The 11,108-nt window shown below is 46.7% G+C and overlaps 1 protein-coding gene across 1 annotated transcript; it reads left to right on the top strand.

The window, feature by feature from the left end:
* The first annotated feature begins 2,779 nt into the window (after window positions 1–2,779).
* LOC136581715 (protein kinase C theta type-like) lies at window positions 2,780–4,705 on the top strand. The gene is made up of 5 exons (XM_066582339.1): window positions 2,780–3,001; window positions 3,116–3,409; window positions 3,631–3,774; window positions 3,903–4,028; window positions 4,520–4,705. Exons 1-5 carry the CDS (start codon window positions 2,780–2,782, stop codon window positions 4,703–4,705), a joined length of 972 nt encoding a protein of 323 aa, XP_066438436.1.
* Window positions 4,706–11,108: the final 6,403 nt, after the last annotated feature.

Genomic DNA, 11,108 nt, shown 5'->3' with positions numbered 1-11,108 from the left:
TTGGATAAGAGACGTGTTCTTGCATCATCAAGCTCCACCCCTCTGAGTGTGGCTAATCACTTACTTCCTTATTCCCTCATTCAATGTTTGGCAGTCCTTGGGTACACATCACAACTCAATAAAGATAAAGTCTTATGCACCACACAATTTACATTTTACAAATTACGGGTCAATCTGCCCCGTTCCTCCTGTGGATACCTGGCCTTATCGTTACCTGCTTGTTTCCTATTCCTTGGCTTCTCTACTGTCTCTCTTACTCCCTGTAGTTTATTTATTTATTTTATATTGTCTGTGAATATACGTTACTTGTGCTGGGACTACAGGGCAAGTAACTTCCTCTTTTTAAGTCTCCCGCTCATGTGACAGCCCAGCGACTAATTTTTACTTTTACAACAGTTTTTGTCCCAGACTTCCGGCGACTGGGCAGATGCAGTCTTAGATGCCGGGCATCTCCATCTGATTGGTAATGTACTGCAATTCTCTCTAATCACTAAACTGGTGTCTTTGGCGTGTATTAATACAGACGCCATTTCAACTCACCTTCACTTCCTCTTTTCTGACACTTAGGGAAATTCTAACGTCTAATGCATAAATCACATATATTATGTTGTAACTTTACTGTCATAGCGGTGACCACCTAACATTGTATGTGGTTACAATTGAATTGGGGACTGCTAACATGTACGCTGTTGGGGACTTGGCAAACATAGATGTATTTTCTTGTGGGCATGGTGGGCTACGCAGTCTGTATTCTTAAGAGCCCCCTCAGGATGTGAGTGGCATATAACTTTTTACATTTATGACGGGCGTATCACAAAGATTAGATTACATAACAAGACATACTAGTAGTTTTAACATCCAATATTAGTTAAATAACTAACAAATGTTACAGCACAAGAATTGCTCCGCTTCTATTAAGAGTTCCACTTCCTCTTTTTAAATGAAGTTAGTAGCCTTTTTTTTTTCTTTCTAAACAATTACGGGCACAGTTGAGCAGGACTGATACTACTTCTATATGACAGACAAATAAACTATTCCTATATAACAACTCAGCAGGATTAGCTCTACACAACAGACAAGCACACTAACTTTATATAACGGACAGGTAGGACACACAGAAAGATTGCTTGATTAATCAATGATAACTTGACTCTCCACCCTTTCCACACTTTCCTGGAGGGTGTAAGAATTAACCTTGGTACATTGTTTGCTGCCTTTCAATTTCAAACATGGCTGCCAGATTTATGATTATAGAAGTCTCCTCAGACGCCGGAGACAGCATGCCCCGCCCTAGAGTCTCTAGCATTTCTGTCACTACACAGTTTATTGATCTACCCTCAGATGGAGGGATCTACTCGTGCACGTTTAAACGATAAACAAATATTTGTGGACACACACAAATAGACAGAGCACCAGTACGGCTGGCTTAGTCTCACTGCCCCTTGGGATACTGTCTGATAGCTCCCTTCTCCCGGACCCTACAAGCAGGCCTAGGAGGAGCGGAAATCCCTTATCAGACTTATCTCTGGCAGTCTCCCACTGATGGGTCTCTGCAACAGGCCGCCAGCACGGCTCCCTCCTCCCGCAGGAGTGGAAACACCCCGTACAGGCCCTCCCTAGAGGCAGCTATTGATGTCACCAATTAACTAGTACTCTCAAGACAACAGGCATGTAAACATTCCTTTTATATCTTATGACAGGTTCTTATCGAGTGATCGAGACTTATAAATACCTGTCGTTTGGTTCCAAATCGCTTGGCCTTGGCACGGCACATAGGCGAGCCTGAACTTAGCCACACAGGTATAGATAATTAATTTATCTTACCGTGTTCTGAAGATTTTTTATTGGGCCCACCAAGTCCAAGGTCGCATATGTCCGTGTCTCCTGGCCAAGCTCTATGGAACCCATCGATCACTCCCCGTACGGGCCACCACTGAGGTAGAATTCCTTTGCGGAATCACGGGTTACTCAATTTGGAATGTTTACAGCCCTCCATATTAATTCTGAATTGATAATGCGCATAAGAAGTTCCCACACTGACACGAGGTTCAGCATGCATAGCTTCCTCAATTCTAACTTTAATGATCGGCGTGTAGCCTATTTTAAGAGTTTAACAAATCCGCCCATCTGGGCAGGTCAAAGATTACATAGATACAACGTATTGTTTAATTATTGGATAAGCATCTTGCAATTCTTCCATCCTCCGGTCATCTGTGATTGGCCATCAGGTGGTGGATGAAATGAGTGGGTTGTCTTGGAGCCACGTGGGGTTCCTTCGATATGATTGGATGTTACATCATGAACTATAAATTGCACAAACCTCCCATGTTATTTGCATACGTTTCCAGTAAAATTGCTTGGGTAATTTCTGCGGTTGTCCATGTCTGAGTTACTGTCCTCCAAAATTGCGAAACAGATGGAAAATGTAACGTGTTTATACTATATATTATCTTGTCAGCGTTTTGAGTACAGAAGTTTCCATGTCAGCAGAATTATAAAACAGATACTTTCATATGAGCGGAAGTACCTATTGCACAACTGCCATGAACTATATTTGTAGCAAGACAGAAAGCAAAACATGTATACAGAATGTTAAATTGACAACTGTCTACTGCCAAGGCCCACCGATCCAAAATATAGGAATACTGGACTTCCACCACAGTATTACGGGGCGTATAGGTGGTGGGTCACATGACCCTATGTATAGACATATAGGTCACATGACCGGAGTAATAGACTCAGAATAGAATCAGGAAGCACCACCTCTAGGACCATCCGAATGAGACTGCGATTCCATCACGTGCTCGGCCGGGGAGCCTATGGGGAAGTCGTGCTGGCAGAAGACACCGTTACCTGCCAGCGGTATGCAGTGAAAGTGATCAGGAAGAGAGCCCTGCTAGCGGAAGTGGAGCTTGCAGATGTGATGGTGGAGCACCGTGTGTTGCAGCTGACGTCTGGGAGTCGCTTCCTCGTCCATGCAGAATTTGCATTTCAGACCAAGGTATAGTTGTTATCACACATCTCCAAACTCCACTGCTATGTTCACCGTAGATGTGGACTTTGTAGTATAACTTCATATTAACCAACCTCCTTATATGTCTCTTCTACATTACAGATGCACGTTCTGCTTGGATTGGAGTACCTAAGCTGCGGGGACCTGGACCAACTCCTCCAGTCAAAGGGACCGCTTGATGTCAACAGCGCCAGATTCTACGCTGCGGAGATGGTGTGCGGCATCCAGCACCTCCACACCATGGGAATCATCCATAGAGACCTGAAGCCCGAGAATATCCTGGTGGCTGAGACGGGCCATGTAAAGATCACCGATTTCGGTCTGGCCTTAGAGAACATGTACGGAGACCGAACGGCCAACGATTATGCTGGAACCGAAGGCTATGTTGCTCCTGAGGTGAGAGGATCAGACTCTTCATACCATTACTTAACATAAATGTATTAATGTTCTTGGGTCATGGATCGTGGAGACAGCAGTCCAGGGATGGTATAGAGGACTGCGGTCTCAGCGCTCGCCTAGAGCAGTACACAGATCCCATGTAATGGCTTTCTATTACGGTCGAAGTTATCAATGATGTAGAACTTATTTACCAGCTAACTGTTTTCTGTTTATGGCAGATGGACGCCAGAGAGGAATATAACGCCGCCGTCGATTGGTTTTCATTTGGAGTCATCATCAATCAAATGATTACTGGTGAGCGCAAGTATCATCACAAACTCTTCAATGAGTCCACCTCCGGAGCGAAGAGCATCATCTTACAGGTAAGCAGGTCCCTTTTACTTTTTTGAGTTGCTAATGTTGTAAAAATTATTTGTGATGCTTTTATTGTCTTTTCTAGTCAGATTCTTGTAATTATAGTCAGTAACCACAACTACATTTCTCATTTCAGCTCCTGAAGAGAAACCCGGCCAAGCGTCTAGGAGTTAACAGAGACATCCGAAAACACCGTTTTTTCCAGCAAATCGACTGGATCTCTGTGGAATCCCTGAGGGTGCCCCCACCGCACATCCTTGAGGTAAGTAAATGAACAGAAGTTGTAAAAAATCCTGAATGGTGAGGGCGCCATTCCCGATCTACTACTGAGTGTCTATCCAGAGGATGGACCATCAATAGTTCATGATTGGAAAGCCACATTAAATATTGATGACTTATTCTTAGGATAGGCTATCAATATCAGATCAGTGGGAGGTGAGCACTGCGGGATCTTCCTTGTATACCAGGCACAGTGCCATATATCATTTAGTGGCTGTGCCTGGTATTGCAGGCACAGGTCCGGAGTTTCAAGAAATCAAAGCCTCAAAATGCTATCCCTGTCTACAGCATATATGGTGTATTCACAGAATATGCCATATTAGCCTAATTGTTGGGGATCTGACCTCAGTGACCTCCCCCCCCCCCCGCTATTCTTTCTCTCTAGTACAGCCAGAACCGTAGATACGTCATAACTGTCTCACATTGGAAAACTCTTCTCACCATAATCAGAATTGTTTCTCCTTTTTCTTGCAGTCATCTAAGCCTGAACATCTAGAGCCATTCCATCTGGACGCCGTGGAAGCAGCAGAGGCCAAGGACTTCCGCCCGTCACCTAAAGACCAGGCCATGTTCAGAGGGTTTTCATTCTCCAACTTGAAGACCCTCTTAGACACCAGCTCTAAGACCACCGGAGCGAGCAGCCCTACTGAGCCCCCGTGAGAGCACCAGGAGAAAGAACGCCGAGGGACTGCCTAGGAGTGTGCCAGCAGTACCACCCAGCTGGCGGTAAGTACAGGCGCCACAACATCTGCGCCCATAGAATCATAGACATGTGCGCTATACTAAAGACCTTAACAAAAATATTTTTGTTTTCTTACCAGTAGATGGATTTCCCCGAACCAATGACAGCAGCAGCTGATGGTGCTGCCACGGGTGCAGGGGAAACACATTGGTGCTCGATGGCCGGCTATTAAGGGCCGTTTTTTTGTTTTTTTTTGGTAATGACATTGCAGCACATGTCTATGATTATTTTACATTTACTGGTAATTGCATTTCCTCCCGCCCATCACAGTATTGTAATGAGCGATGGGGAAATGAGGTGAGTGATGGCCAGCTATTAAGGGGTGGAGGAGGCCGGATTTTTTTTTTTTCACATGCCAAGCAGATGTGCGCATGGTTTGTATGGAGTGGGCCCGGGAGCGGAGCCTGCTCCATACATGGAGGGGGTCTGCTGTCTATGACATCTCACCTCCAGCCACAACAGCTGTGATTGAAGATAACAATAATAGCAGCTGTAAACGATTTAATTCTGAAAGGGGCATAAAAGAAAAAACACATTTGGTAATGCTGCGCCTGTAAGTCTGATCTATTAAAATATCGGTGAACATCGTCCAAAAAAAAATAGTATACAAAACCAGAATTCCACTTTTTGGTTTACCTAGAAAAAATGTAACTAAAAACGGTCAAAAAGTCGTATGTACCCCAAAATAATAGAACTAAAAACCGTCAGTCATCCACAATAAACAAGCCGCCACACAGCTGTATCAACGGAAAAATAAAAAAAACTCACGGTAACCGAAAATAATTCTTAAAGGGGTTGTCCGGCCATAAACATTAGGTCTTATTACTTCTGTTTGCCCAATACAATGCACTTTGTAATATACATTGTGCATTGTAAATTAGGCAAACAGAAGTTATTCAGTTACCTTTAGGGTTGCCCCCCCCTGTGTTGCTCCTCGGTTGCCATGGTTCCTGGTTCCGACAAGTCTCTTGTCCTCTTCTTGTCGGGACGACCGGGGACGCGCCTCTCCAGCACAGCTCTGCGCATGTGCAGAAGAACTTCAGCCTGGGAAGCTCAGTTCTGCCTGCAAGGGAGGCGTGGCTGCTGGCTCTTCAACTCCAAGGTAAGAATGAGTGGAGGGGCGGGCTCTCGTGGGGGGGGGGGGGGGGGGATGGATGGATGGATGGATGTGTGCAAGTGGCTGTCAGAAGTCCGGAGACCAGGCTGTCAGAAGTCCCGGGGGGAGGGGGGAGGGGGGGGGTGTGCAGTGATATGTGTGTGTGCAGTGATGTGTGTGTGTGTGTGCGCGCGCAATGTCAGGAGACCCGGCTGTCAGAAGTCCTGGGGGGAGGGGGGAGGGGGGGGTGCTGTTAGTGTACTTGTGTGTGGGCACTGTAAAGGGGGACTCTGTGGGGGAGGTCACAGGGGGGGCACTGTATAGGGACGCTGTGGATGGGGGGCATGTGGAGGGGGGCTACTTTGGAGTGCAGTGGGGGGGGACTCTGGGGGGGTGGCATGTGTAGGGGGGGTACTGCGGAGGGCACTGTGGGGGGGGGAATACTGGGGGGGCACTGTTGAGGGGGGACTGTGGAGAATGCTGTGGTTGGGGGGAATGAGGGGGGCTACTTTGGAGGGCACTGTAGGGGTGACACTGGGGGGCATGTGTAGGGAGTACTGTAGAGGGCACTGTTTGTGGCACTGTGGGGGATCATTAGGGGGGCACTGTGGGAGAGTGCACTGTGGGGGGGGGGTCATTGTGAGGGGGGGGTCGCTGTGGGAGGGGCACTATGAGGGCATGTGTGTGTGGGGAAATGTTTTGTTTCACTTTAGCAGGGTGGGGGGGCAGAAGGTAGCCTTGCAGTGGGGGGCTGCAGGAGAGTTCTCTCTGGGCTCTCCCCAGCCCCTCTCCATTCACTATACACTGTGCTGCTGTTTACACTCATGCCAGGAATTTATCCTGACATGAGTGTATAACGCAGTCTCCCCTGGCCACACCCCCTCTGATTATAGTATGCAGCAGGGGCGGGGCCTGGGCAGGGAGAGACTGTAGAGCAGTTCAATAGATGTGGGCGTCTCGTGGGCGGGGCTAGGACGTGAGCTGAGGGAGGCCATGAAATCCTGCCTTTTCATGCCTCTTACTGCCATCGGGAGCGCGCACACAGAAGAGGGAGAGCGCAGAGCATGTGAGAAGGCAGCACAGAGGCGCCATCTTTGAAAGCTGCAGTGAAGATCAGATTCTAAGGTAAGAAACTGACATTCCAGCTGATCTGCCGGCCGGTTTGAGCCCCTGCATGCTGTGTGTTACTATCCTTACTGAAAGGAAAGCAGCAGCATTATAAAAATTTTTACCCTGTGTGGCTGGACAACCCCTTTAATTAAAAAGATATTTCATATTTTAAACGTCGCCCAACAAAGAGCTACTTAAATTTGGTATCACAATCGTATCGACCTACAGAATACATTGAGCTCATGTTTGATGTACATTGTACAGTTTTCCCGTACATTATATGGTAAACGAATTAAAAAATTGTCCTGCAAAAAACAAACCCCCAGACATCTAGATAGATGGAAAAATGTCTTGCAACTTAGACCCCAAGCATCAGTTAGATGCTTCCATTTGTCCCTCCTTGAATCTTTTCCCCTCCTCCCACAGTGAGAACTTGAAGGGGTTAGCCCAATAGGCCTAAAGAGAGGTTAGTGTAGTGTAGGTCCCATCTACAAGAGGTCGCCTTGACGTGGCAGATGGGCTCACATGTTTTGATCAAAATGTGTGCTAAGAACCTCACGAGTTTAGGAGTCAGCAAATCTCACAATGCCGCTTATATTTAGATATGAATTGCCTGCAGTAGTGCTGCAGCCGCTTGTATTTGATTGTATCGTCGCAGCCATGGCATAATAATATATTGATTGCCTGCAGTAGTGCTGCAGCTGCTTGTATTAGCTTGTATTTGCTTTATAATATATGTAATAATATATGTAATTAGTTATGTGTAGTTTTCATATTCAAAAATACTATATGTTACAACTATTTATATATATATATATATATATTTTTTTTTTTTTTAAATCCAATTTTTATTGTATTTTTCACAGAAAGGAAAAAAAAAACAGGGTTATCAAACATCAACATCTAAAATGGCAGACATTCCACAGAGTTACAATTCCCAATGAGTAACGACATTCCACTGAGAAACTTTATCAACTCGCATCGGGTTGCACATGACAATCACCTTATCCTGTCTGCACTAAATAGAAACGAAAAAAGAAGAGGACATACACTAAAACTCACAAGAAGGGGAGGGGGGGGGAAGAGGGGGAGGGAAGATGAATAGAGGCCTACCAAAGCGGGGATTTTAGACGGACCATGTCTCACTCCTCCCAGGACGCCACGGATCTCACTTCACGCCAAGGAGCCCACGTCACAATAAATTTATCATAAGTGTTATTTGACCAGCTGTGCAGTTCCTCCGAGGAATATAAATTGTCGACTCTCTCCCTCCAGAGACCCAGCAATGGAGCCGTACTCTGGAGCCACAAGCGGGGAATCAGGGATTTGGCTGTGTCTATTAGCAAGGCTATCAGTTTATTCTTTTTCGGATGGAAATGTTTACTCGGTCTCCACAGAAAGACTATGTCTGGTGTGAGACGGACATCTGGCGCAATTTTCTCAATGACTTTCCCTACACCCGTCCAGAAGGGGACTATCACCGGGCAGTCCCACCAGATATGCACATATGAGCCAGCTTCGCTCTTGCATCTCCAACAGGATTCGTGGGGGGAGAGCTTGTGATCAAAAAGCCATTGTGGCGTACGGTACCACCTGACTAATAATTTATAGTGAGCCTCTTGGGCTAATACACAAGGAGTGAGGCCGAAGGATGTATCAAGAATCGTCCTGGTCTCCTCCTCTGAGAGCCGAATACCCAGCTCCTTCTCCCACGACGTGAGAAAGGCCGGTTTATAGGGCTGATAGGGAGAAATAAAGGATTTGCGTATAAAGGAGATCTTTTTATGAGAAGCCTTGTTATCCGACCAGGACCTCTCAAATATAGTGAGCGGCCTGGTCGACTTGTGCTCGCTGAGAAATTCCTTAAAGACACCCGATAATTGGGCCACCTCCAAGAAGGAGAAGGACTCCGTAGGAAGTCGTTTTTGGGGGATCGTCGGGGGGTCAGGTGCGAAAGATTTTGTAAGTTGGAGATGGAGAGTGTCCCTAGTCTCCTCCACACTGGAGCTAAAGGTCGGTTTCTTTGCGGGTTGATTATTCTAGGCATAACGTTTAGAGGAGAGACAGGCGAAGGAGTCGGCGCAAGCGTCGTTCTGAACTTGTCCCACACCTCGCACGGCCCTCTAAGGAGGGGGTTGAAAGTTTTAGCCCGATAGTGGGCGCCAGTGGGCAGCCATATGACCTCGGACAGGGGGAGGTTGCTATAACCTATCACTAATTTGGTGAGTAGTTCATTGTCCCTTAGCTTGGAGAGGTCCCACCATTGTCCCACGGTGCACCATAGGAGAAGACCTGCGGTCCACCGTGGGTGAAGATCCCGGCGGCCATCTTCGCAAGGTAAGTAAGAAGTCACCGGAGCGCGGGGATTCGGGTAAGTACTATGCGTTTTTTTTTTTTTAAACCCCTGCATCGGGTTTGTCTCGCGCCGAACGGGGGGGCTATTGAAAAAAAAAAACCCGTTTCGGCGCGGGACAACCCCTTTAAGCAAAAGTATTAGGTCAGCCCTTGCCGCCGCAAGCTCAGACATATTTTGTTTCGCCTGGGAGAGTTTCACAGTTAATTCCAGTCTGGCTATCTGCGAAAGCTTCTCATCAATAGCTTTTTGATTCCTTTTCTTAATACGTGAGCCCAGGGCTATAAATAGGCCTCGCATATAAGCTTTGTGGGCTTCCCAGACCAGGGGAGACTCTGACCCCTCCGTTAAATTGATACGAAAAAATTCTTCTAGAAGTTTTGTTAGGTACTCTCTATCCTCTATTTGATCTAGGAGGGAGGTATTTAGTGACCATCTCCATTCCCTAGCACCTGGTTGAGGGAGGCGTAACGAAGTATGCACCGGGGCGTGATCGGAAATTGTCCTTGTGTCAATATTCGAACCGGTCAGGGATGGAAGTAAGGAGGAGGAGACCAGGACATAATCCAGCCTTTGGAATGTGGAGTGCACCGAGGAAAAAAAGGAAAAATCTTTCGTGGTAGGGTGTAGGGTGCGCCAAGTGTCTATCAAACCCAGTTCCTGAAGCCGTTTGCCTAATTTTTTCAATTTACCTTGGGATATGTGTGAGCGGCCCGAGGAAGAGTCTAAGGTGGGGTTGAGAGTAACGTTAAGGTCACCCGCTAAAATTATCGGACCCTCACTGAAGTTTTTTAGAATCTCCAGCTGCTTGAGCAGCCATGGAATCTGTTCTGTGTTTGGAGTATACAAATTAGCTAGGGTTAGTTTTGTGTTGTTCAGGATGCCCTTAATGAACAGGACTCTGCCCTCGTCGTCCCGAAATTGAGCCTCCTCAACAAAATTAATTGTTCTATGAGGGAAAATAGAGACCCCCTTCGAGGCCGACGAGGGATGAGTGCAGTGAAATGCCCTAGGGAAAGATCTCCCTGGGAGGGAAAAGGATTTGTCTCCTTTATAGTAGGTTTCCTGGAGGAAGAGAATTTTTGTGTCATACCTCCTCAGTAGCAGCTCAAGGCTGTGGCGTTTTGAGGGCGAGTTAAGTCCTCTGGCGTTGAAGGAAGTGAGACGCAGTCCAATCATCGTGAAAACTCTGTACTAAATATGAGAAAAAGCACAAATGAGTAAACAATGCAGATATGGTATTTGCGAAGAGAGAGGAGTCTCCGTTGGGGCTCTCTCTCGCGGTACCCAAACTTAGTAGTGGGGGGTAAGGCGTGGGAGGAGGGGAGGATAAGACAAGCAGGGAAGAAGGATACAAGTAGGTGGGGATAGACGTAGAACTGTTAAGCAAATAAACAAGAAAAGTCGCTGCAGCAGAGCTTCTGCTGGCAGAGAGATTCCTATTTGAATGAGCCTCAGGGGGGGTCCGTTGACTCCCTACCCCCGGCTCACCCTTGGGGCAGTCTGCTGATATCCCACAGAGCAAAAGGCCCTGTCGGGAGGTCAGAGATTTAGTTAAGGCCTGGACAATACAGGCACCCATTAGCCCTCTGAAAAGGGAAACAGAGATTAGGACATGAGAACAGACGGAAAAGGAGAAAGTAAGAGGAAAAACAAGAGGTACAAAGCCCTAAATACTTGCATCAACGATGGTAAACATTCAAATGAAGATAGTCAGCTCAAGGCACTCGTCGTATTCACCGGCCTGAGTCATATGTTATCA

This window comes from Eleutherodactylus coqui, chromosome 11, assembly GCF_035609145.1.
Source record: "Eleutherodactylus coqui strain aEleCoq1 chromosome 11, aEleCoq1.hap1, whole genome shotgun sequence".
NCBI classification, from domain to species: Eukaryota; Metazoa; Chordata; class Amphibia; order Anura; family Eleutherodactylidae; genus Eleutherodactylus; species Eleutherodactylus coqui.
This window is presented reverse-complemented; position numbering and strand designations above follow the sequence as displayed.

What these genes read in the sequence shown, in the direction of transcription:
- LOC136581715 (XM_066582339.1), top strand. Translation starts at nt 2,780, where the DNA reads ATGAGACTGCGATTCCATCACGTGCTCGGCCGGGGAGCCTATGGGGAA. An exon ending in CGAAGAGCATCATCTTACAG is followed by an intron (nt 3,775 to 3,902) that starts GTAAGCAGGTCC and finishes TTCTCATTTCAG; the next exon opens with CTCCTGAAGAGAAACCCGGC. An exon ending in CCCCACCGCACATCCTTGAG is followed by an intron (nt 4,029 to 4,519) that starts GTAAGTAAATGA and finishes TTTTTCTTGCAG; the next exon opens with TCATCTAAGCCTGAACATCT.